The sequence below is a fragment of the Oxyura jamaicensis genome, chromosome 20, assembly GCF_011077185.1.
Source record: "Oxyura jamaicensis isolate SHBP4307 breed ruddy duck chromosome 20, BPBGC_Ojam_1.0, whole genome shotgun sequence".
NCBI classification, from domain to species: domain Eukaryota; kingdom Metazoa; phylum Chordata; class Aves; order Anseriformes; family Anatidae; genus Oxyura; species Oxyura jamaicensis.
In genome coordinates this window covers 3,242,192-3,266,262 of record NC_048912.1, presented here as the reverse complement: position 1 = coordinate 3,266,262, position 24,071 = coordinate 3,242,192, and the positions used below count along the sequence as shown (strand labels likewise).

The window sequence follows — 24,071 nt, the reverse complement described above, 5'->3', positions numbered from 1 at the left end:
ATGCACCAAAAGCTCTGCATCTGTGGATCTCACAATTCCTAGTAAGGCTCATAACACTGCACCCAACGAGCAGGCGCTTTTCCTGGCTAAAACACAAACTGCAAATGCACACTGTACTAACACATCCTGATTGTCCTTGCTAAGACATAGAAATACAGGGATCCTGGATGGGATTTTTTTAACTGAAATGAAACCTCCAAATGTTTGGATGCCCGTCTGCCCACTCACACCTCTCTGGGTACATCTTCCCATTTGTGCTGTATTTCAACAGTGCATGCTGTCAGCTCGCACCATGGAAATGGGTTGGTTTCATGTTCTTTCAGTTTCTGGCTTTTATGTGTGCCAGTTTATACCATTTCTCATACTACTGAAAGTATTTTTTTGTGTATTTTGTAATAATCTTAGCAAATAAAGACTAAATGTTGAGTTCAAACTACTTATCCCTCTAGGAAGGTGGTTCTGTTTGGATTCAAGATGTTTTAAATTAAAGAGGGATTGGTCAATGGCTGTTGCCACTCCCAGATTTTGTTTCTTACTCAAAGAGGCTTAAATCACCTTAATTTGCTTCTAAAATTTGGCTACAATATATTGTGGAAGTGAAAGTCAGGAACCATCTGCTCGGCTGCATTAAAAAACCTGAGCTGTCTACACAGAGTTCTCTTTTTTTAGAACAGCACACTAAAAAGTTGAGTTTCCTGGCAGTGAATGGCTCCTATCTGCCGTTGCCATGTATCAGGGATGCTGTGCAGACGAGGGTGCATGGGCTACGCATTTAAATCCTGCACAACATATTTGGGCTGTTGATGGTCTCTTCTTCATGCACCTGTAAGAAGGGAGCGTTCAGAAGGAGATCGAGGCAGTGGGCAGCAGAGGCTGAAGCTCGTGGCATGGTGCAGAAGGTAGGATATGTCAGGTCACCATCTGCTCTCAAACCCTGCCTGGCCAAATCACAGCAGGGAGGGCTCGGGTGCTGTAGCTGCCTCTGCTGGGAGCCTCGGGGCTTCTGTCAGCCAAAGGCGGGTTGCTGCTGGTGCTGCGATTCAGCCGGGTGCTCGGGAATGCTCGTGCGTACAGCGAAGCGCTAAATGTCTCACGTTGAACCTCTCCCTTCTCCGTCCTGGCTGCTCTGCTCCTGATGACGTTGGGGCAGCCTTGAGTGGCTGCTTTTTGTTGTTCTTGTTGTTATCTATGGGCTGCCAAATGTCAAAGTCAGAACTTCCAAATCTCAGCCCGATAATATTTGCTGGTCTATTGCTGGCATTTCGAGCCAGTGACTTCCCAGCTTGTTTGTCCCTGTGGTTTCCCCAGGGAGAATCGCTGCCTGCTGTCCAGATGAGGGGGACCAAGGCACGGAAGGGAAGCGATGGTGCTGATACGGGTTGGGCCAAGCAGCTCGCCTGGCTGCCTGCTCGGTGGGATAAGGCTGGAGGGCTGATGCTGCAGCTCCTCGTTCCGAGGGGCTGTGACATGGGGTTTCTTGCACTCGATGTGCTTCTTGCCTGCCTGGCTGCCTTCCAGGTGTGTGCTGTTTCCTACGCTCAGATAACTGCGTGTTTTGTCCCACTCCAATAATGAGCAACAAGAGCATGAATAACAGCTCAGTCAGGGACCCCGGGTGTTTTCTGCGTAATAAGCAGCAGCAACCCGGAGTGAAATATCGGCTCTCTGCCCACGTTGGCTGTGACCTCCCCAGCCAAGGCTCTGCCTCACTGCAGCGCTGTGCTGTGATAGCTAATCCAGTTCTGCCAGAGGTACTAAGGTGTCAGCCTGCTCGCTCTTAAGCACTCGCTGTTACCTGGCATTTTGCGGCATCATTGTGTTTACAAGTAGGTTTTGTTTATACGTGTACCTTAAGAAAAAGAAAGAACAAAGGCACAGTTCCACGGCCAACCCTTCTTTGAAAACGAATAGTGGTGTAGAAATGAATATTTCTGGAGGTGAAGCCCTCTTGCAGGACCAAATTGTACATTTCTGCTTTACCATCATGTACCTGAGGACATGGTGTTTGGATGTTGTGCCTGTACAGGAGGAACTTGGCTGCAAGCTGTGGCAGTGCATGGCTGCAGGCTCTGCTTTTTGCCCCCTCTCCTGTCCAAGGAGAACTTTAAAGGTTGATTAAATCTATTTTTTTTTCCAGATTTAAATTCCTTCCTTGCTGGATTGAGGCCAGCCCTGCTCAGCTGGTGTAGGTTTCTTCCTCCTAGAATCATGGAAAATAGAGGTTGAGCAGGCCCTGGGAGGTCATGTAATCCACCTCCTGCCCCAAGGCAGGATCAACTGTATCTAAAATGCTTGCTAATGAGCCTGGAGTTAGGTATCGTAGTGTATTTATAGGCATCTTCACGACAAGAGAGCACATATTACCTGTGCAAACAGTCCAGCTTCTCCTTCAATTCTGTGCATTCTTCCCACTTGCTTATATTTATCCTATTTATCCTTTTTTTTTTTTTTTTTCTTTGCATCCTATCCTTATGCTTATTGACTGAGTTTTCCTACTTCCATGAAGAATGCTCTAATTCTTTCTCTAATGGCAGTTGCTATGGCAGCTGGTTCAGGCAGTGCCTTATAACCTAGTGCAGAGCTGCTTTTACATACACATTGACTGCTTGGTTTTTCCTCTGGAGCCTGGCCAGATCTTTGGGAAACCTTATCATCTGCAGCAAATGTCTTGACAAAAGGAAAAAAAAAAAAAAATCAGATTCTGGCACCACTATTAAAAATGGCCTAAGCCTTGCCTGCTCTCTAAGCCGTCACCCGGAGGATGCTAAATAGGACAGGAAGCACACTGTTCAATTCTGTCTGCTGATGCCTTTGTAATCAAGAGCTGAGATGCAATCAAGCACCCTGCACTCCTTTTAATTCGGGGAACAAGAGCCCATGTGCAGCTCCTAGCAAGCAGATGCAGTTTCCACTGAGGTCCCTGCAATTTGCAACTGCTTATTGCAGAATTTGGCCTCTGCATTCCCTAGATAGCATGAAGCAGACTGGCTGTAAACGTTATTCGTGTAGGAAAGTGCCTTAAGTTGCTCTGTTGTTTCTCATGCTCAGTGTGCATTTTGTAAGAGTTTGCAGCATCCGCCGGCTTGGCCAAGGGTTTTGAGCTCCATCGTGGTTCCCTTTTTCCTGGTTGGCTGCTCTGCTCCACCTGGCCCTGCCTTGCAGGAGGCTCGGCGTGGTGGTCCCTGCCTTGAGCACCGAGCTCTTAATTGCTACAGGGAACTTCCAAAAGACTCGTTTCAATTTGTCTGCCTTCACCTGGGCTGAAAAGAGAGATCTTATTAGTAAGCTGCTCGCACGCAGTCTTCATTGGCCTCTCCAGCCCTCTTTTAACCTGGCTGGCAGCTGATGCTTTGCGTGGCGGAGAAGCGCTGTCTGCATGCAGCTTGCATCTTATCCTGGTTGTGCTACACCCACATCTGTCTGGAAACCTCCACGTATTGAGTGGGTGGGGGGGATTCTGGCACCTTCAAGGTATTTCCACGTTGGTCTGGTTCAGAACAGCAAAGGTTGGAGATCAACTGCTGATAGCTGCTCGGTGCCAGCTGAAATGATAATGCTTGAACACAGAGTGAGACAGAATGGCTTGGTGTATTCAAGCAAAGTCCTTCACATTTTCCAGTCTGAAAGATCCTCTCTGTCAAAAATGTCAGTTTCAATAAAAGCAAAATTTGACCAAGACAATGCTCCTGAATGAAAACACGAAGCCCTTGCAGAGGGATGCAGCAGCCTTCCTGTGCCGAGGTGTCACCGCCGCGGGATGCCTACTCTCTGCCCCTGCCTTGGGGTGAGGAAATCCCCTGGCAATGCCTACCAGCCCTCAGCCTCTGGAGGGGGGAAGGAGCAATGCCCCTGCAGTAGAAGACACCCATCTCGCTCGTGTTAAGGAGGTAGAGAGGAGAGCGCTTGTTGTGTCTGCCTGCCAGGGTGAGGTTTGTGTCCCCTGTACTGCCCACAGAGACAGAAGAGGTCCGAACTGGAGGGCTGTGCTCAAGCACCAGGAAAGTCTGTCAGCCCTGCAGGGACCAGCTCCTGGCTGAGAAATGACACGCGGGGCTCCCACAGACCCCGAGTTTCAACCTACTTAGCTCAGACTCTTTCTGTGACTTTCGAACTTTTCTGACCTGGTTTATTTTTCCATTTCAGATTCTGTTGGTTCATCTTAATTAGCAAACTGTTAGGCCACAGCAAGGCACCACAGGCACTAAGTAGGACTGTTAATTCCAACTCCGGTTTGGTAGCCCGAAATAGCAGCCTTTAGGAAGGGCCAAGCTCCCCCAGAGGAGGACAGTCCCCGTGGACCTGCGCAGGGACGTTCTCCTGGCTGTCAGGCTGTTGAGCACAGGGTTTTCTTTCTTCCTAACAGTGATTCTGTCAAAACGATGATGTGAGCCCTGGATGTGATACGAGGCTCCAGCACAGGCTGTAAGCAGTCAACTTCCAACCTGTTTCTTGGTGCTGTGCCAAAATAGCAGTGTGTCTGGGCTGGTAGGTGACAGCAGGTCGTGGAGAGATGCTCACAGTCCACCTTGCTCATGTTAGAAAGGCCGGTGGTGTTAAAACGTCCTGCTAAAGGGCAACCAAAAGGGATTCCGTCTGCTTTCATAGTAAATTTATTCTTCAATAACTTGAACCATGCAGTTGTGAAATGGCTGTGAACAAGCTGCCACTCTGCCCCCTCATCGTCGCATTGTCAGTGCCCTAAAATCCCCCATGCACTTAGTGATGGTAACATTTGTGGTGTTGATCTATCCAGTTATCCTAAGGGGAACGAGAGCAGGGAGTATTTCTCATTTCACTTGCATCCAGAGACTTGCCTGCCAGCTGAAGGGCAATGCTTGCTGACTACTTCCCTCCTGCGAGGTGGGCCTGGCAGCTTGGCCTGCAGCTAGAGGTGAAGGGAGCTGTGCCCCGAGCAGTGCAGCGGTGAGGAGGCAGAGGTCTGGCCATCTGGCCTTGCATCATCCTTCTGTTACTCTCTTCATCCTGAAAGCCTCCAGAAGCACATTGCTCCTTGAGCCTTTCTGGACCGAGCTCTGGTAGGAGCACATTCAGCTACCGTTAGCTGTGGGCTTCTTGTGCACCCTGGACCGTTTTGGCACAGGTCTTGTGAAGATATTGGGATATTTTAAGTTCCACGGGAGTCCGTTTGTTTTGGTCACCTCGTGCCTTTGTTCTCCTTAAGAACACAGAGTTTGTCTGCTGAATATTCAGCTCCCTTCTGGAGGATGGCATGCAGAGCCCCAGCTAGGCGTTCCTGTCCCGGGACATAAAGCACAGCGATGTGGCGTTGTGGGGATTGCCCCGATCAGCCCCAGGAGCTCCCAGCAGCAATGGAAATGCCTTGTCTCCTTGCTGCAGGGAGGAGCACTTCCCCAGGAACAGGAAAAGCGCAGGGGATGCCGCCAGCTGCCCGCTGAGCTGCTGACATTGACTGCAGGCTCGGCTTTGCAATGTCACGGTGGCAGCGCCGTGGTCGCCAGCTGCCTCGGCTCTCTGTGCCCGCTGGAAGGAGCTGCCCCCCGCAGCATCATGCCTGGGGCTTGGGTGCTTCAAGTCCCGTGGGCTGACCCTGGGAATAAGGACACCGGCAGTGCTGTTGCTGTGTAATTGGGAGATGAAAGTAACAGCTAGTTGTCACCTCCAGACCGTGCTTGGTGTTAGTGGCCCTGAATAAGAGTGAGCTCACCTGGGTGCGAGGGTTTCCACTGGGAGGTTGGAGCCCCATCGGGCTTCTTCCAGGGCCCACCGCAGTGCCCCTGCGTGCACATCATGTCCCTGCAAGATGCAGCACCACGAGCATCCCGGGCTGAGCACCAGGGCAATGCTGACATGCCCTGGCCTAGCCCGAACGTGGCTTTCCTGGGAGCTGGATGCCAGCACCTGAACCACCTCCTGCCCGCACAGCCCTGCCCGCTGCCTGGGGCGGGCCGAGCCGAGCAGCACGGCTTGGAGCTGCCAGCGAGCAGGACAGACTGCCCAGCAAAGGCAGGGGAACACTGCCAGCAGGCAGTGAGCATCGCTTACTCTAATTATTTTTTTTTTCAGGCTTTTTTTTATGGCCTATTTCATTTGGACTGGGGAAGTAAGCTACGGGGAAGGAAGCTGCCCTTATTTCAAAGATTCTACCCCTAGCCTGTAAATCTGGGCCAGATCCGCTGGTACATGCTGGCTGCTTTGTCCGACCATAATAATAACCATAAATGTCACTTTATAGCTGATCTGCTTTGCCAGATGAATCTGGACCAGCCTCCCTCTCCTCCCTAATCAGGTTAGTTTTCCTTTGATCTGCCCCTGTTAGGAGAAACCCAAAGTGATGCAGCTTTATTCCCATCCATTTTCCATTCACCTGATGGCTCCTCACACGAGGCCATCTCAGCTCTACCTTAATTACGGCTGAGTTGTCTCAGGCTGTAGCAGGTGTATCACTTTGTAAATCAGCTCATATTCACTGGGATTCTTATTTTTATTTTTCCAGACGTTTTGTTTCATTTTCAGACCAATTAGTTTTAAGTTGGCAAATGCACTAGCTTTAAGGAGAGGACGTTTGCTGCTAGCTGTCAAAAGGAAAACACTGAATCGCTAATTATCGATCGCTGCTTTATTGGGCCTCAGTTGAACTGATCTGTTGTGCAGAGCATCGCTTCCTCATTCTCTGTCTTCAGGAAAGCTGATTTCTGTGAGTGCTGTGCTCTTGACGATGGTGACTTACATCTGGGCATAAAGAGGAAAAAACTAGCTCAGGATAAACACCTGTGACAGCCCCAGATTTAAATCGCCTGCTTTTAGGAGCACACAAGTAAGACCTGTGCTGGTGTGCCTGTTTTTAGGAGGACAAAAACATGCTGGTGTGCTGTAAAGTCCTCTCCAAGGCACGTTCCTCGTCACTTCTGCACGTAAATCCTGCCCACCCCCACGATGTGCTGTGTTTTCCCAGCCGCAGCAGGGTTTGGTGAACGCTGTGCATTGTTTGTTTGCTTTGCACGGGCCTGGTTTTGAGAACAAGCCTCGAGTTACTGCGAGACAAGATAAGAGCGGTTCGGGGAAGTGGAGATGTTCCTGTCCCGCTGCGAGGCTCGGCTGCCGAACGGCGCTTCCCGTGACTCAGAGCGGCAGCGGGGCACTGGCTTCCTGTGAAATCAACCACTTTTAGAAAAGTTGCTGCTACGTCTGTTAAGTGAATCAGGTTTTTAATGAGTTATCCTCCAGTGCAGTCACGTGTGATGTCTAAAATACATCTCACCGTGCTCCTGTTGTCTCTAGCACCAACGTGGACATCTTCCAGTGAGGCTTGCGTAGCTGTATATTAGGAAGAACTTCTCTACTGAACGGGTTGTTAGGCACTGGAACAGGCTGCCCAGGGAAGTGGTTGAGTCACCATCCCTGGAGGTCTTTAAAAGACGTTTAGATGTAGAGCTTAGGGATATGGTTTAGTGGAGGACTGTTAGTGTTAGGTCAGAGGTTGGACTCGGTGATCTTGGAGGTCTCTTCCAACCTAGACTATTCTGTGATTCTGTGATTCTGTTCCCTGCCTCCTGCTTTTATTTTTCACATGTGATAAGCAGAGGGGTCAGCAGTTGTTATCGAACTCTTTTTGTCGTGCAGGGGCCAGCTGGCGGGGGAGATGCATCGCCCTGCGTGGCAGTAGTGGTGGGAGCAGTGCTGGGGGCTGCCCTCCCTTGGAGCTGGCGTGGTCAGGGGACGTGCTTCGGCAGCAAGCTTCTCATTTCCAGCGAGAATATTGGAAAGGATGTGGCGAAGCAGCAGAGGCAGCATAGGAAGGGATTGCTAGCCAAGGAATTGGGGAATATCTTTCAAATGTAGTCCAGTCTCTGAAGAAACCCCTCGATTTAAGTACTACTGGCTGAAAGGGGGATGGATGGGGTGGTTGCAGAGCATCCACCAACTGCTGGCGGTGTGAGGACCCCTTTCCAGTGTCAGGACCTCGTGAAGGTGGCTTCAGTGCTCCCCGGTGTGCTGACAGAGGCAGTGCTGGAGTCTGCTTTTCCTCCTTGTGTCCTTCAGCCAGAGGCATGCGGTGATGGGAGGAGATGATGGCCAGCACAAGGCCCCTTGCTAACAGGTTGCACAAATTTCGCTCACGCAGCTGGGCCCATTCTCATTTGCTTTTTGCTGGCAATCCCCTGCTTCGCAGGTCTTCCATGCAGGAGAGGTGATGTTCCCGGGGCGCTCGGAGCCACATGGGGGGCACAGCTGAAATCGCTGGCAGCAGCCGGGGCAGGAGCGGTGTGCGGGGTCAGCTCCAGCTGCTCCCTTTTCAAGGGGGAATAGCTGGAATTTGGTTTGAGGTTTGTAGATCAGGTTTCCATTACACAACCGTACTGCTTTCAGCTGCTCGCGTGACATGCAGGCCTTGCTGGACGCTCCTGGTCTGGCTGGCTGCTCTCCCTGGGAGTAACGCCTTAGGAGGAGACAAACAGAGAGAAACGGGACTTCTGTGCGGCAGCCCTGGCTGGGCTGGGAGCGGGGGCTTGGAATGGGTCTGCTTCGGTCTTTTCAAACTGTGGGAAGCATCTCAGAAGCATTTGTCACAAACAGCTGCTTGGAAATTATTTATTATTTTAAGGACTGTTTTTGCCAGGCAAAGGTAGGACCAAAGGCAGTTGAGGGAGGGTTTTTGTGATTGACCACAGGCCTGGCGATGAGGATCAGGCCTCCTGCATCGCCCGAGGCAGGTACGTGTGCTCTGGGCACGAGTCACACCGGGTGTCTGGGTGGCTGCACGTGTTGGGAGGACAGCGCTGCTGGCGGGAGGAAGGCTGGAGCCCTGCTGCAGTGTCAGGGGTTGAGAGCTCACCCCTCCTGGGTCACTTTGCAAGTGATAAAACAGCCTGTGGTGTCCCCAGCAACCCGTGCCCCTTGAGTCCCGTTCTCAGGATGCTCTGACCGTGGTCTTCTGCCAAAGGTGCTCAGTTACACTCCGTGCTGGAGGTACGAAAAGCCCAATAAAATTCAGTGGCAGGAAAAGGCGAGGGGGTGGTGCTGGGCGGGACCCCTCCCAGCACGGCGTGCGAGCCCCCAGCACTGGCATCCACCCCTGCAGCCGCGTGTCAGTGCCGTCAGCACAGCGGGGTGAGCGGCCGCTTTAGGCATCACTAATTGCTTTAATGAACTTACCAAGGTGGGTTCAGCTACTAAAGCATTCTGTTATCACTATAAATTCTTAAGTCAAAATATGGGATTGTGGAATTGGTGGGAGGTGATGCAAAGCTTGGGCCTGTCTTTCCTTCTCTTTTAGTTTTGAGCTTTTTTTATATTATCTTTTATGTAGTCGCCCATTCGTTCCTCAGTGGCGGTGTGGAACCAGCCGTGGCAGGCGGCGCGGCAGGGGAGCACGGGGAGGCTCTCAGCTCTCCCCTGCTTGCTGGTACCTGGGTGGAAGGGACGCGGGCAGCGCAGGGCAACCTGCCATTCCGGCACAGAAGATGGATGTCACCTCTCCTGTACTGTGACAGCTGAGAGACACCCAGCTGTGGCCCACGGTGGCAGGGTTCATGTAGTATTAAATACATAATGAAAAACTCCCTGACGTGGGGAATGTGATGGGGAAGGAACTCTTTGCGAAGCAAACAGGACAAAATAAAATGGTTCATTAAAAAAGCTGCTTTTAATACACAAGTTAGCGGAGTTCTTCCACCACCGTGGAGAAGAAAATGGTCCTGCCACTGCTAATGGCGTAACCTAATGGGGAATTGTAATGACTTAATTATTTTGAAAATTGTTCTTCTTGGGAAATGCAATATACTTTGGCAAACTGAAGCTTTTCTCCACTGTTGCAGAAAGGCAAATGATAATTCCTCTGAGCTCACTCTTTGCTGAAGAGGGAATGGGAGGCACCTGACTTGCAGAGCTAAGGCCAAGTTGGACAATATATTTCATCCCGGGTCAGGAGACCTCTCAAAGGGATGAGGGGAGGGAAGCAGGACACATTGTGCTCTCTCTGCTCCCTGCTGTTACGTGTGATTCCTTGCTCCCAGCATTGAGGAGTTATGTCCTCGGTGTTCAGCAACACTGCTCTGCTAAACAGGATGCTTTAAACATAGCTTAATCACCTGCCTAAGAACTGTAGGAATTATGTTTACTTATTTATTTATTTGGTTGTTTAAACTGTAACTTTTGTTAGTAAGCTCGTGAGGTGAAAAACCAAGTAAAAAATCCAACAAAACCATTGTGTGTGCTGATGCTGACGCACTCCCCTCAGCAGCTGTGAGGAATGTGCTGCCCTGAATCGGAGCCACGAGTGACCTGGTGTGAAGCACCAAGCCAAAGCAAGTTGTGGAGGAGAATTGCAGCTGTCTCCTTTCTACTTTACGTTAAATATTCACTAGAGAGTCCAGAGAACCCTAGACTGACCCTAAAGCCTGTTAGAGCTCCCCTGTAACTGTTGAGAGTCCCGGTCTGAGCTGTGCCCGTACACTTGGGCCCCAGACGTCCCTTCCCAAGAGGGAGCATCCTCGCTCCTCTGCCACTACGTGCACAACGTCCCTGCAGCCTGTGCAGGGGAGCTGGCTCGCTCTCTTCTCCCAGCTCTGCTCTGATTGCTTTTGCTGAATTCAACTCATATTCAGCTGTCTGAGGTGGCTGCTCGCTGAGCAGGGCAGTGCTCCCGACCCCCTGCGCAGCGTCCGCCGTTGCTGCCTCAAAGTGCAGGAAGCTCAGCAGAGCAGCGCCGGCAGCAAAAGGAGCGCTGCCTCACCACGGGTTTCTGCGGGGCTGGGGCCGTGCTGTGGCACGGTGCGGCAGGGGTGGGCGAAGGCAACCAGTTGGGCTATTTTTTTCCCCTGAAATAGTCCAAATGGCATGCCAAGCTCTGAGGCTGCTTCCTTGTGGGCTCTCCTCCTGCCTATAATGCGTCGTCCGGGCTGGGAACGCTCAGCTTCTGCTGGGTGCCTCTATGGGGAGCAGAAATCCTGTAGAACTTGGGATAGGAAGAGAGAGTCTCGGCTCTGTGTGATGGGGGAGGTGGCACGAGTATTGAAACAGGTTGGTCTGGATGCAGAGCACTTTCTTGTCACTTAGGGGCCACTTCGAGTCACTTGTTTTGATCTAACCTAGAGGTCTTTTGTCTTTGTGCAGTCTCTGAGGAGTCGTGGTAGGGGATTTCAGAGCTTCTGCCATGAAATCAGGAAATGAAGTGTTGGTCGTGTTCTTCATAATGGGTCCTTTTTATTTTCTTTAACTTGGATGCTTGAGATAAAGGTGGATTTGTGGGAGCAGCAACCTGAAGCACGTTTATGCTGTGGTCTTTACTGAGCAAAGCAACCTCAGTGGGATCAGGTTCAGCTCCATGAGGCAAAAAATCAGTTTCCACGCAGCACTCTATGCCTTCGTTGACGTTTTCCATCTCCAACTGCTCTGACAACGGTTTGTTGGTTGCCAAAAGCTGCGAGAGAGGTCCCCGGGGCTCTCACCCCCTGGCTGCTTTTTCCCTAGCCTCCAGCAGCGGCGTGCTGGTGCTGCAGGCAGTCAGTTCGTGATGGGTTTTCTCGTGTTGAGACCAAACCTGCGGCACGAGCAGTGCGGATACTTCCTGGAAATACCTTTGCTTGGTACGCAGTGCTCCGAAGACCTCCCGTGCCTCCAGGCCAGGTCCCTTCGAGGGGTGGTTTGCTGCTGGCTCTGTGACTTCGTGCAGTTGCCTGGTGGCCGTGACAGCTGCCTGTGCTGGCGTCAGGCAGCCGCAGGCTCCGCGAGCAGCAGCTGCACGGGGCTGATGCTTGAGCCGGGGCAATCCTTGAGACCGGAGGTGTTTGGCTTGGAGAGCAAATGAAACGTGCTTTTTTCTTGAGACCAAAAAAAAAGGTTCTCAGCTGCGCGGTCTGTCTTTCTGTGATAGGCAGCCAAATGCGGACTGAAAACCTGCAAACGTCTCACGTTTGTGAGGGGGGAGACTTAAAAAGAATACCGTAAAAAAGAAGCTGTGCCAGCTAGGTTGCTGGTGAAGGTCAGGGGCGTTTGTAAAAGGTAGGCTTGGTGACCAGAAGTGCTTCACTCTCTGCCTCGGCCATGGCAGCGTTCCTGACTCGGGACGAAGTGCAGCGCGCTGACCTGGTGTCCCTGCTCTGCGCCGTGTCCCTGTGCTCCTTTCCTGGCCCAGCGCGGCGTACAGACAGACAGACGGACAGACAGACAGCCCCGTGTCTGCTCCACGTGGGGACCTTCCCAAGGGGGCACCAGGCAGAGCTGCTGCCGCTGAGCAACGGCTTCAGGTTTTTTTTTTAAAATACCCGTACAGATAATTACCTAATTCTGTCAAAAATAAGGTTCCTTGCCATATGGGAGCTGTTAGCGTTAAGAATTCAGCTCCTTCGCTCAGCTGCTCTGGGCTGACCAGCCGAGAGGGCAGGAGAGGAGAAGAGGAATGTTCTCCTGTGTGTGGAGCTGGGACTCGCGGCACCATCACAGCCGTGCCAGGGACCGTTGCTGTGACCTTGGTGAAGAAACCCGAGCCTCCAGAGCCTTTGGTCTAACTCAGGCTGAGATGTCACATCTGTGAAATGAGGCGAATGCCAGTTGTAAAATCCCAGGAGAGAGTCTGGAGCTGCTTTGCTAACGGCAGCAGGGCTTTCAGAGATCTCTGCCTGAAAGGCTGTGCTGAAATCCAAATCTCTGCATCGCTTAAAACTTGCTGCCGAATAACTGCAGGCGGCTAAAGCAGGAGGGCTGCGGAGAATCAGCCGGTGCTTCCCTGGTAAAGTGCAGGGTGCTGCTAAACTTGTGTGGAAGTTTTATTTCTGTAGCGTTTGCTTTTTAAAAGGAAACCACAGTCTTGTTTTATTTAAAAAAAAAAAAAAAAAAAAAAGAGGCGTGGGGGGGGACTTTCTCCTTAATAGACATTTCCCTTCCGGCGCCGCATAGCAATGCAGAGTTTCCAGTAAGAAGCCGTGCTGTGGAGCAGGGGGTGATGATTTAGCAGATTATGCTTTAACTCCTGCTGTGCCCCCAGGGTCTCCCGTGCGGGGCAGTGGTGTGTGGCAGGTTGGGGCCGGGGTGAGCTGGGGGCTGCCACTGGCTCCTGCAGGTGCCGTTTCACACCAGGAGGGTTTTTACAGGGCTCTGTCACAGAGCAGGTCCTGGCACACCATGCTCCTGCCTGGAGCGAGTGTTTAGGCAGGTGGGAGCCTGCTTCGTGAGTGCAGCGATCAGACCTCAGCACGAGATTCGGTCTTTTCATCTCTTGAAGATCTTCGTCCCGTATGTGCTCCTCCTGTACGACATGGAGACAAATTCACAGGAAGAAAAAAACCTCGACGTGCTGATCAAGGTCACAGGGGGTGCTGCAGAGGGTGGAGAAGGTACCAAAGGATCCAAAGCAGCAGGAGCTTCTCCAAGGAGAGCAGCAAGGTCGGAGCTGCCCATCAGAGCTGGGGCTCTCCCAGCTGGAGAAGGGCTGGGCAGCCAGGAGCCCAGGCTGCAGCCCGCAGGCTCTTCCTGCAGGGAATCGTTTGGTATTAATGCCGGGCAGCTTGAAAGGCAAACAGACACTTGCCCACCCCTCTAGCAAAACCTCTTTTCCGTTACTCTAAATAGAAAGTTTCCTGTTTTATAATTGAGACTCTTAAAAGCCTTCGTGGTGTTCAGGTCAGCGTACAGCTGCTGAGCTGAGCCCATAAATGCCTGAAATACGAGCTGGGGCAGAGGCTGTTGACTCTGGAACCTAACAACACTTTAAAATGGCAATATGAACTATTTCCTGCTATGCAGAGCGTATTACCGTATCCTGTTGCCAACACTGGCAGGCTGGCCCTGTATGGAGCGATTCTGCTCCCCAGGCACCGCTCACCTGTTACGTGACTGCGCTGGGGTAACGGGGGAGCCCTCCATGTACTCGGGTAGCTGGAGGAATTTACCTCCTGACAGCACTGCTCCCTTTTGTTACAGCTTAAGAAGTGTTTAGATGTCTATTAAAGCCAATTATTTTTTTTTCCCTGCCTTTTCTTTCTGGTGCTCTGAAAGGTTTACGTTCTAATAGGCTTAGGATCGACTTCACAGATGGCGACTGCTGCAGCTGCGTGTGTCAGTAGGTAGGTTTTGGTCCTGCAGATCAAAAGTAGTCTTTGAACAGGTCTTTCTGTGGGATCTTCTGTGCTACTCAGATAAAAGGCTTTGATGTTGCGTTGTCTGAATGGATTTGAAGGTGTTCTCATGACTTCCAGGAAGAACTTTTTGTGGGAAGAAAGCTGGAGGAGGCCAGAGCAGTAGGGGAAGAGGAGGTCCTGGTCAGCATTTATTGATCCTGGAGGTGCCCTTCATCTGACTCTGCCTGAGACACCAAGGGAGCGAGGTGTGCTGCTTACCTGCTGGCACGCACCAGGCCCCACGTGTAAGGAGCCAACTCGGGGGATGGGGGGTGCAGGTTCCTATCGAGGACGTGGCTGTCCTCCAGCCCTCGCTTTCTGTTGGACCTCCCTGCTGAGGCTGCTGCCTCACATGGCTCTGAAGGCCCACGTTGTGCAGGGACCTCTGCCCAGCACCACGGCACCCCAAAACCTGGCATTGCTCTGCTCATGGCTACAGCTTCTGAGTCACCCTGGGGAAACTTGGCCCAGGTCTCCTTGATCCACAGCTCCGTAAATCTGACATAAATACTTTTTGGCCCTCTTCAAACAGGCACAATTCACAAATACCTACTCCAAAATGCCTCTTCAAGAGAGAAGAGGCTTTTTGGCAGCCCAGGTGTCACTGTCACGATAATATTGGGGAATCTGCTTCCCTGGCTCCTTGCCCACAGCAATCCTGCTGAAGGCAGCTGAGCCTGCAGGTTACATAAAACACTCATCCCTTCAAGCCCATCATCTGTTTAAAGACCATACCAAAATGATTTATTTGTTCTTTCAGTAGCAGATGAGGAATAGGAAACTGAAAAATAATCTCTGATTTCAGCTTTCTTTTATGTATTTAGTATCTCCCGAGTGGACCGATCTCACTGTTAGCCTGAGCAGGAGGAGAGGGTGAGGGTGCTGCTTAACGTGGTGCTGCGTCCTTAGGAGGGCTTGTCAGGTGGCAGCCTCCTATAATTTTTATTTTGCCTATTGAAACGAATTTGGCTTTGTTTCTACCATGTCCTTTGAGCGTTGCTGGTTGCAGATGTGCAGCTTGCACAGTGCTACTCGTCAGAATAATCCCAGGTGGATGGCAGCCATAAAAGAAAGGCGCTTTGGCATCACTAGCGCCGAGTGGATTATATGTGAACACGGGCAATGTGGGATGTGGCAGGGCTTGGGCACCTGGCTGTGCCCACTGATCAAAGGGCATTTTCTCTGTAGGCAGGACTCACCAGGTAGTGTTATGGCTGGCCCTGCGGGTGGCCAAGGGTGCGCTCCGATGGGCGAGAAGTGTCACAATTAGAAGTAGGTTTTCCTGGCGAGCACCTGGGCTGAGTACAATGGCATGAAATGTTCCCTGCCCTTGTGAACGTGGCTCAAAGCAGATGGGACGCTGCCGGCCTCTTTCCAAACCTCCCAGATTTTGTGGGTCTGTTAGGAGGAACGTGTGTGCCCAGCCATAAACTAGGTGGGAGGTATCTTCACAGGCTTTGATCCTGCCTGAGAAAGCTCAGCCATCAGTCACGATGGGATGTCTCGCTTCCTAGCTCAGCAGGCAAAACGGGCCATATTTATTTTTAGGTGTGCTAAATGTTTGAAGCTGAGCGTGGTTTTTATTTTCCGTGGCTTATTTTGTCTTTCAGAAAGCTCCAGGGAGCTGCAGAGTTTGTCAGTGGGTCAGGGTGGGCTCTCAGAGGTACGGTGCAGGAGCAGAGGGCAGGGCTGAGTACGTTCCTCCTGGGATTGCCCAGGGTTTAGTTGTGCTCTTAAATATGAATATCGTGGCATGCTGTGTTAGGAAGCTAGATGCGTTGCTGGCGAAGCACTCATAGCTTCAGTGCCATTTTTCTGGCAAAGTTTCTCCTATGTGATAAATATCCCTGCAAAACCATAGCAGGAAAAGCCCATCATGAAGTAGCTGAGCCCATCCAGAGCGCCGTGCCCGGCCACGGGTCAGACTACTGAGACCTTTGCTGGCACACGTCTTGGTGCAGGCACCACCCGTACTTTACTGCGAGTGACGCTGGAAGAGTTTCTTCTGCCAAACTGGGGTTTTGCTTAAAGCTGTGTTCGGCTGGAAGTGACTTCTACTGGTGTGCATCCTAACCCAAGTGGAAGTTGTGTGAAGCTGTGTGTAAGTGTCGGAGAATCCTTCCACTGCCTTAGAAACCTCACTGCAAGAGCAGCTTTTAGGTGTCCTTTAGGAGAGGAGAACCAGACAGTGAAAAAGAAGAGTTTAAACATCACTTTCAAAAAGGAGTTGCTGAGTGCAAAGGTTGCACATTGACCTGGACCTGTAAGAACTCGGTGCACGCGTGTGTAAACTCAGAGCACACAGGGAAGCCAGCTTGCCAGCCCGGACAATTTGCCACTGTATATTTTGGGGAGCTGCTATCAAGAAGGTGTTCTGTTTGTTTGTCTTCTTGTTTATTTTTCTTCGCAGTATCAGTTGGCTTTGTCTTTGACGAATTGGTAATACTGGAGGTATGCAGAAGCCAGCTGTAGATGGGAGCGTAATATTATCCAGAATTTTATGGTGGAGCTTATTGGCTTTGGGGGAACTGCTCTGACAAAGGCATTTTTCTCCACAGAAAAGTCTCCATCTGGTTTAAGAGCCTTTCTGGAACATTCGTTTCTCGTATAACCTCTGTGGGAAGTAACATAAATGTAAAGTGATAGTGCTGTCCTGTCTCTTCAGGTGAGAGAGCTGATTGCCCCACGCTGAATTTGCCTTAGGGCCTCTGCAGTGGCTTCTTTGTCTTCCCCCTGATTTATAGGTTTGGGGGAGAAGAAGTGAGGCTGGGGAGGCGCGGGAGCTGCTGGAAGTGGGTTTGTGGTGTGCGGGGAGGAGGATCTTCCTCGGGCTGCCCCAGGACCTGAGATGGAGGGTGACTTAAATCCTACTGGCTTTGGGATGTATTTTCACAGCTTTTGCGAGAGCATTTTCCATTTAACTCAGCACAGATGTGAATGATAAAATATAAATCGAAGATTAATGTACACCATCTTGGCGTGTGAAAGGTTCAATTATAGGCAGAGCAAGCAGAATAATGGAAAATACGTTTGAGTGATTGTTCAGTTAATATCATTTGCAATGAATTATTCACAACAATTTGTTCACCCCCACTCTTATTGTAATAATTTTCGTTCCTTCATTTGCTCTGCGTTTGAAACCGCCTCCCACAACTTGTAATGAAGTATATCCACGCATCCAGCCCCTTCTCCCCACCTCCCCCCGCCCACACGCCACCAAGGACAGATTTTAAAGAGCTCAGCATTTTAGGCACAGAGCTCTCTTTAAGAAGTTAATCATAAGTGTCAGAGTGGAGTTAATCAGAAGAGTTGAAGTGGAGGCTGCTGCCTGCTGGTCGCTCAGATGTGACCCATTGAAGCCCATTTTGCAGGCTGCAGTGACCTCAACCCTTTAAGCTGGCAGCGATTTGGCTGCTAACCACGGAAGCCCTTCCTGCTGCGCTGCCGGAGCCTCGCGTGCAGTAGTGTCCATGCGAGTGCTGTGCTGAGGCTTTCACCAGCAGAAGGCGATCGGCTGCTGTTGGGTGATCGCTCAGCGTCCCTGGAGCGTGTCCTTCCTGCCTGTGTGGCCCCACTGGAGCTGGGTGGTGGGAGGCAGAGGAGTTGAGCTTCACAGCCAGGCGTGTGGCACCAGCAGCCTCGAAGAGAAGCCCTTTGCCCTGCCTCTTGCACTGTGCTACAGACAACGGAGGGGATCGGATGCAGCGCTGGGACTGGCGGGTTGTCTTCCAGCGCTGCAAAGCATCACAGCTGTGCTCCCCTTTCTTCAGGCACCGGAAAACCCACAAATGCACATTGCTCCTACAGCTGGGTCTGTTCTTACCAGTCACACGGGAGGGAAGTTTTTAAGCCAGCTTGCTGTAGGGTGGTTGGCAGGGGGACGAAGATGTCCATGTCCTCCCTCCGTGTCCCTCTGCAGCTTGTCTGCAGCACAGGCAGTGGGCGAGCACTCAATGTGACGTCCCTCTGGCAGGAGGAAGGAGCCAGGACTCGCTGCTGCCCAGCTCTGCGCTCCCACTGCTGCGCCTCTCGATGCCAACTCTACTTTAGGACAAGTTGGCAAGGAGTCTGGCCTCTTATCCAAGCAGTGTCCTCATGAATGCATTGGCACCCCATCCATAACTAGCTTTATTACCTCTTGGGGCTTTTTTTGGTGTCTTGCGGCCATCAGTCTCTGGCGTGGTGGGATGTAGAGGGAAATGTTTTGCAGGCAGTGGTGAGCAGGTCCCGAGGGCAGGTGAGGGCCAAGACGAAGGCTGCTGCAGGGGTCAGTGGAGAATTCAAAGCTGCTTTAGGGTAAGACAAATCCTTGTCTCATTCTTAACCCTTTAAGGACTCTCACAAGCTCTGTCAAGCCGTGACCACAAAGCCTTCAGCACAAAACCCCAAACTCCACAACGAGCTGGGATTTATGCTTTTTCATCTTCCCCACGGAGGGACAGCACTCGCAAGGTTGATCCGCCAGCATCTACTTGTCCAAATCTCCATAATCAGGCGAAACGTGATTATGGAGCTGCTTGTCATTAGGACACAATGCCTCTTAAATGGCCCAGATTGAATTAAAGCCTTAATGGCAGAGCATCCGAAGTAAATAACGGGCGAGCAGATCCGCTGGGGGTGACGTGCCTATCAGTCAGCCCCAATGAGGAGAGCGGAGCTCAGGGCAGCAGCAGCCGCAGGAGCGCAGTCACCGAGGCGGGTGTGCTGCCTGCAGGGAGCTCAGCGCCTTGGTTGCAGGCACGCACGCAGTGCCGGGGGAGCCGGGGCAGCTGTGGGCTTCCTGCGCTGGCCTCCGAGCTGGAAAAAAAAAAAAAAGGCATGCTTTGGACTCGCCGCGGTGAGGGGGTTTTGCCACGGTGTGGGGCAAGTTTTGTTCTTTGCTGTCTTTCCCTTTTTTGTACCGGTTTTACCCAGCAGGTGTCAATGCCTTCAGGTTGTTTCCAGCTAAGGGAAATGCCAGCTTTTGGTGAAACAATGCCGTGATGGGAAGTGCCTTACTCCACTTCTGTCGGCATTTGCCTCCCTTTTTGCCAACATCAGGCTGGCGGTGTCCAAACAAAATCCCACCTCACTTCCAATTTGACTTTCTTCTAAGTGTGCTTTCCACCTCTCTTGAACAAAGCTTCGTAAATCAACATCAGTGTGCTCCTGGACATGTTTTCCAGCGAGGAAGTCCCCCAGGTCCCACGCAGGCTGCCAGGAGCTGCTCTGCTCCCAGTTTCCCCTGGCTGTACTGGGAGGGAGCTCCCTCTGCCCGCGGTGGGCATCAGCTCCTGCGGGTGCTCTGGGAGCAGCTGGCCCTGCAGTCGTTCCTGATTGCCAGCTCTGACGTTTATTGCCTGTTTAGCTTCGTTACTGCTCCTTGTTTTGCAGCTCTGGTTTCACTCAGTGGTTGTATCCTTGCCAACAAATCAGGTGGGGCTGGAATATGTTGCGGCGCTGGCCCCAAGGAAATGACAGTGAACTTCTGCCTTATGCCTGTGCTGGCAGTGACAGCTGAGGTGGGAAAAGCATTAGGTAGGAAAACATCTGGAGAAAAAACAGGGAATGAGACAGCAAGCACCAGAAGACAGGTATGGATCACCAAGACCTGTCAATTAATTTGATTTTGTTGGATTGCAAGTTCCTGCTATTGCTGTTGGATTGCTTCCCCTGCCAGCCTTACTGCTGTTACCCCACGTACGAGCTGCACCCAGAGCAAACTTCATCTTTCACCTGGAGGCTAATGGCTTTTTGTGTGTTCCCCAGATTTGCATTTTAATGGAATAAAACTTATCCTTTCCCCCCAGAGCAGCAATTTAAAAGTTAAGCCTCTGGAAAGCTTTCCTCAAATACCCACCCATTCATGTGAAGTGTCCAAAGCAACCCTGGTGTCTTTTAGATGTGCCATGAATGTACTGGGCTTCCTCTGCCACGCTGGTAACTTCTCGAGGCAAGACCTCATCTTCCCGCAGTGCGATCTCTCCTGCAGCTGTAGCTCAGGACCTAAAAGTCACCGATCGCCTCGGAGCTCTCCTGGGCGGCAGCGTGCAGAGCTCGCTCTCGGTTGTCACTAAGCAAAAGAAGCAAACGTAAATTGCTCCAGCGCTGCCAGAGGGAAATGATGGCTGTCATAAAGCCTCCTCTGAAAGGAGGCAGGGGGGAAAACTGTGTGCTGCTGCTCCCTGCTGGATAGAGCCAGCAGGGCTGCTCCGCTGACACCGCTGCCTGGGGCTTGTGCCCAGGAGGTGCCAGCTCTGACTGTCCTCTCCTCTCCTCTCTTCCTCCCTTGCAGTGTGCTACCTGCTGAAGAGCAACATCAGCCCCGACCTGTGCAATGAAGACGGACTAACCGCACTGCATCAGGTGAGGCACAGCACGGAGGGCGCTCCGTGTCTCATTTCCTCACTCAGTGAAAACAGGGAAGCTTTGCCACATTGTGCTGGGCAGCGAGCCAAGACAAAACCGTCTCGTGCTGTACACAAGGCTTTGTTCCATGGTGGTAAGGGCTCAGGGACTGGGGCTGGGTTTCAGGCACGAGCACCGACATTGCTCACACTTTATAATCTTCATGGGGCTGGGCAGTAAACTCTTCAAGCAGGTTAACGCACGCTGAGAGACTATGGCAACCTTACAGGGTTTGGAAAGGGCTTAGATAAATGATGCCCAGGGTGTTTGAAGAGCTCTCCGTGCCAGGGGCAGCAGCAGATCTGCAGGAAAACACAGGGCTCCTGTCCTGGGGTACCAGCCTGTGTCCTTCCCCAGAGCCTCTGTGCTGCCAGGGTTTTTTGTTCTTCCCACGGCCCCGTCCCCACCCCACCTCGTGAGCCCAGATGCTCGGTGCCAAAGCCTCAGGACAGTCCCCGTGGCAGTCCCGTGGGGCTCCCCGTGCCTGGCAGCCGCCGCCTCCGCCAAAAACAACAGCGTAGTTGTGGAGTTTGCTCCGAGGGTGGAATGGGGACACGCGGCTTTCTCTCCATTTGTCCCCGCTGTAAATGCTCCCATTGACTTGGCATTTTGGATTCCTCTGCAAGTCGCTTTCTGTCTTCAAAGCTGGGTGGATGCTTGCTTGAAAAGGCAAAGCGGCTCCTAGAAGAGCAAAAGCTCCTGCCACCTCCTCTCCAAAGCGATGCTGTTCTGCACACAGAGAAACGCAGGCAGCTGGTGCTGCTGGCAGCCTCTTTGCTTCCACCACCAGCTGCTGGAGCTGTGAAAGGCTTTGCCCACTAAAGGATCAGTTTTTGTAAAGGTGCATTTGGGGGCTGAGGTGGAAGCTTTGGCTTCACGAGAATTAATTGTATCCCTGAACAGAGAGAAGCTGCCAAGTGGACACAAATGCCCATTAGCAGTGGCTTCCAGTGAGGGATGCAGCTTATGCTTCTGGGATAACTTGGCTGTCTGACAGGCATGATTTCAGCCTCACTTCCACATATAAATAGTAAACAGAAATAGAAATACACAAAGGGCCCTTGTCGCTCGGCTGCCGAGATGCTTGCTGTGGGTGTGCTTCGGCCCCTGTGCAAGCCTGCAGTGCAGCGCTGGGCCACGAGGCTCCAGCGGGGGCAGACCGCAGACGGGCTTTCTGCACAAGGACCGATATTATTGTAGTGTCCCCCACACGTGTTCATAGCAAGAAGTGAGCACGAGGTGAGTCAAAGAGCAAATTCCACCTTCCCCAAAGGAAGCAGTCGAGGCCCTTCTTGGTGGGAGTGCATGGGGGATGCTGATTTTTCCAGGAAACGAAAGATGCCCCATGAAGCACTGCATGTTGCTGGGAATCCAGCTTGCATCTCTTCAGATAGCTATGGTAGGTAGCGTGAGCCGCTTACAAGTTTTTTATTCATCGCATGCCAGCGCGTGGGATATTCCCTGAGAAAAGGGAATGTCAGCTTGTCAGCTCCTCCCTCGGTATGCAGCTATGCCGGTTACCTTGAATCTCTGCTCTGTTTGCTCTTGAATATGGAAGACCCAGTGAAGCAGCAGCTGGGTGCATATTTGCTGATGTTCCCCTCCTGCTTCTGCCCCAGACCAGAAGGCCCTGCAGAACACCAGCGACCTTCAGTCCACCGTGTGGGTGTTCAGCATGGTGCCTTTCTGGCCTGGTTGTGTTGAACTTGGTGTTTAACGCTGTTGGAGAGGCTCGTTGCCAATTACTGCAGCACAGAGTAGGTCCCCGTGTCCAGGTATCATGGTACAAGTGAGCAGGTGTGAGCCCTCACCTTCCCAAAGTAAAAAGCAAACCGAAACCATCTGTCTACATCTCTTCCTCGCCAGTGCTGCATAGACAACTACGAAGAGATAGTCAAGCTTCTCCTCAACCACGGGGCCAACGTCAACGCCAAGGACAACGAGCTGTGGACTCCCTTGCACGCAGCAGCTACGTGTGGTCATATCAACCTGGTGAAGATCCTCATCCAGCAGTAGGTGGCTTGTTGTGTCTGCCCCTTTCTGCAAGTCTGATTAAACCCGCAGCTTCTGTGGGTGGGAACTGGGACTGCCTGGCACCTCTCAGTGGTGGTTACTGCCTGCTCTCAGGCTGTTCGTGGGACTCCTTCCTGCGTGGGGGAAGAGGAGGTGGAGGAGGAAGAGCAGAAAGGTTGAGGAGATGCAATAAAACCCCAGGTGGCCTGACTCAGTTTCAGGAAGCTGCTCAGGACTGGGCCGAAATTTGCCCATTTTGCCTTGTGTTCTGGTGTGTGTGTGCCTGTGTTTGTGCTCGTTGAACTGTGCTTGCTGGATGGGTAGAAAGAGGAGCAGCCAGCCTACTCCTAAAAGCCTACTCTCAGGCTTTTAAACACAACTTCAGATCTTCCAGCCACAGTCAGAGACACCGATGCAGGAGGACAGCAGGTTCCTATGGCTTGAATACTTGGGTGAACTTTTTGACCTGCCTTACTGGCTCTTAATTAGTGACCAGTAGGTTTCTCATAATGCATTCATTCCCCAGCGCTGTGACGCAGGACACTCACCCTGGACCTTCCCCTTGCCTTTGCAAGGGCCACAAAGCTCGTGTCACAGCTTTTTTTGGGGTTTTACCATGCTGCTTTGCACAGCAGAGCCTGCGACCTCTCCCTGAGGGCCTCTTCTCCCTGCAGTGCTGCCATCTGGGACACTAGCATGGAAGTTTTTGCCCTTCTTTCTTGACTTAAAATGAAGGAAGTGAGGCAGAGGATGCAGGCATGGTGTCACGATCCCATGCTTGGAAAGAGTCTTCCACTGGACTTTTGAGGAATGGGTGATTTGTTTGCTATGATGAAAGTCATCCTTTGGAGCACATCTCACATTCCAAATGTCTGGTTAAACACTGCCATGGAAGGCAGTGGTGCTGGTGGTGGCACCTGGAGCCCTGGGAGACCATCAGAGGTGGCAGCCCACAAGAGATGTTCAGTTCCTTGCGTTTTTTTATGCTGATTAAATTAACACCGGAACATTGCAAGTGTGAATTTCAATGCAGTTTGCTCTGCTTGGGCAGAGAGAGAGGAAAAAAAGTAAAGGAACAGAAATGTAAATGCAAGTGGATGTTGTTTGCCATCTTGGCAAGGCAGAGCAGAGGTCAGCTGAGGACTACTTAACAGCTAGCTAAAATGGCAAAGCTCAGAAGGTGCTGGAAATTCTTTTACCATGTGAGAATATGAGATTAGTGAACAATATAAATGGCTATTCTCCTTCCAAATAGTACCTCCTGGAGGTGATACAGAGGCTTAGGGAAGTGCTTTTGAAAATTCACATGGAAAAATTCACCAGTTGCCGGAAATTTTTATTGTTACTATTTTATTTTTTATTTTTGCCCTTATTTTTTATATTTTGCCCTATAGTGTGCCCTTGGTTAGGTGGAAGGCTCCCTCCACCGTTCAGCCTGTATCTTTCACAACTTCTCCAGTCCTTGTGAACTTTTTGTTCAAGGACTGCCAGGTGCCCAGATAACAAGCACCTGGTAGTTGCTTGGCATTGATATCCACAAATTCAGCAAATAAATCACTTCTATCAGTGAGAAGC

The 24,071-nt window shown here is 51.5% G+C and overlaps 1 protein-coding gene across 2 annotated transcripts in view; it reads left to right on the top strand.

Annotated features, from left to right (window-relative positions):
* PPP1R16B (protein phosphatase 1 regulatory subunit 16B) overlaps positions 1 to 24,071 on the top strand; it is a 58,621-nt gene that overhangs the window by 22,764 nt on the left and 11,786 nt on the right. For both annotated transcript variants that reach the window (XM_035343763.1, XM_035343764.1), the window contains exons 3-4: positions 20,371 to 20,441; positions 22,350 to 22,495. In XM_035343763.1, the coding sequence (XP_035199654.1) occupies positions 20,371 to 20,441; positions 22,350 to 22,495 (217 nt within the window). The remainder of the gene's footprint in view (positions 1 to 20,370; positions 20,442 to 22,349; positions 22,496 to 24,071) is intronic.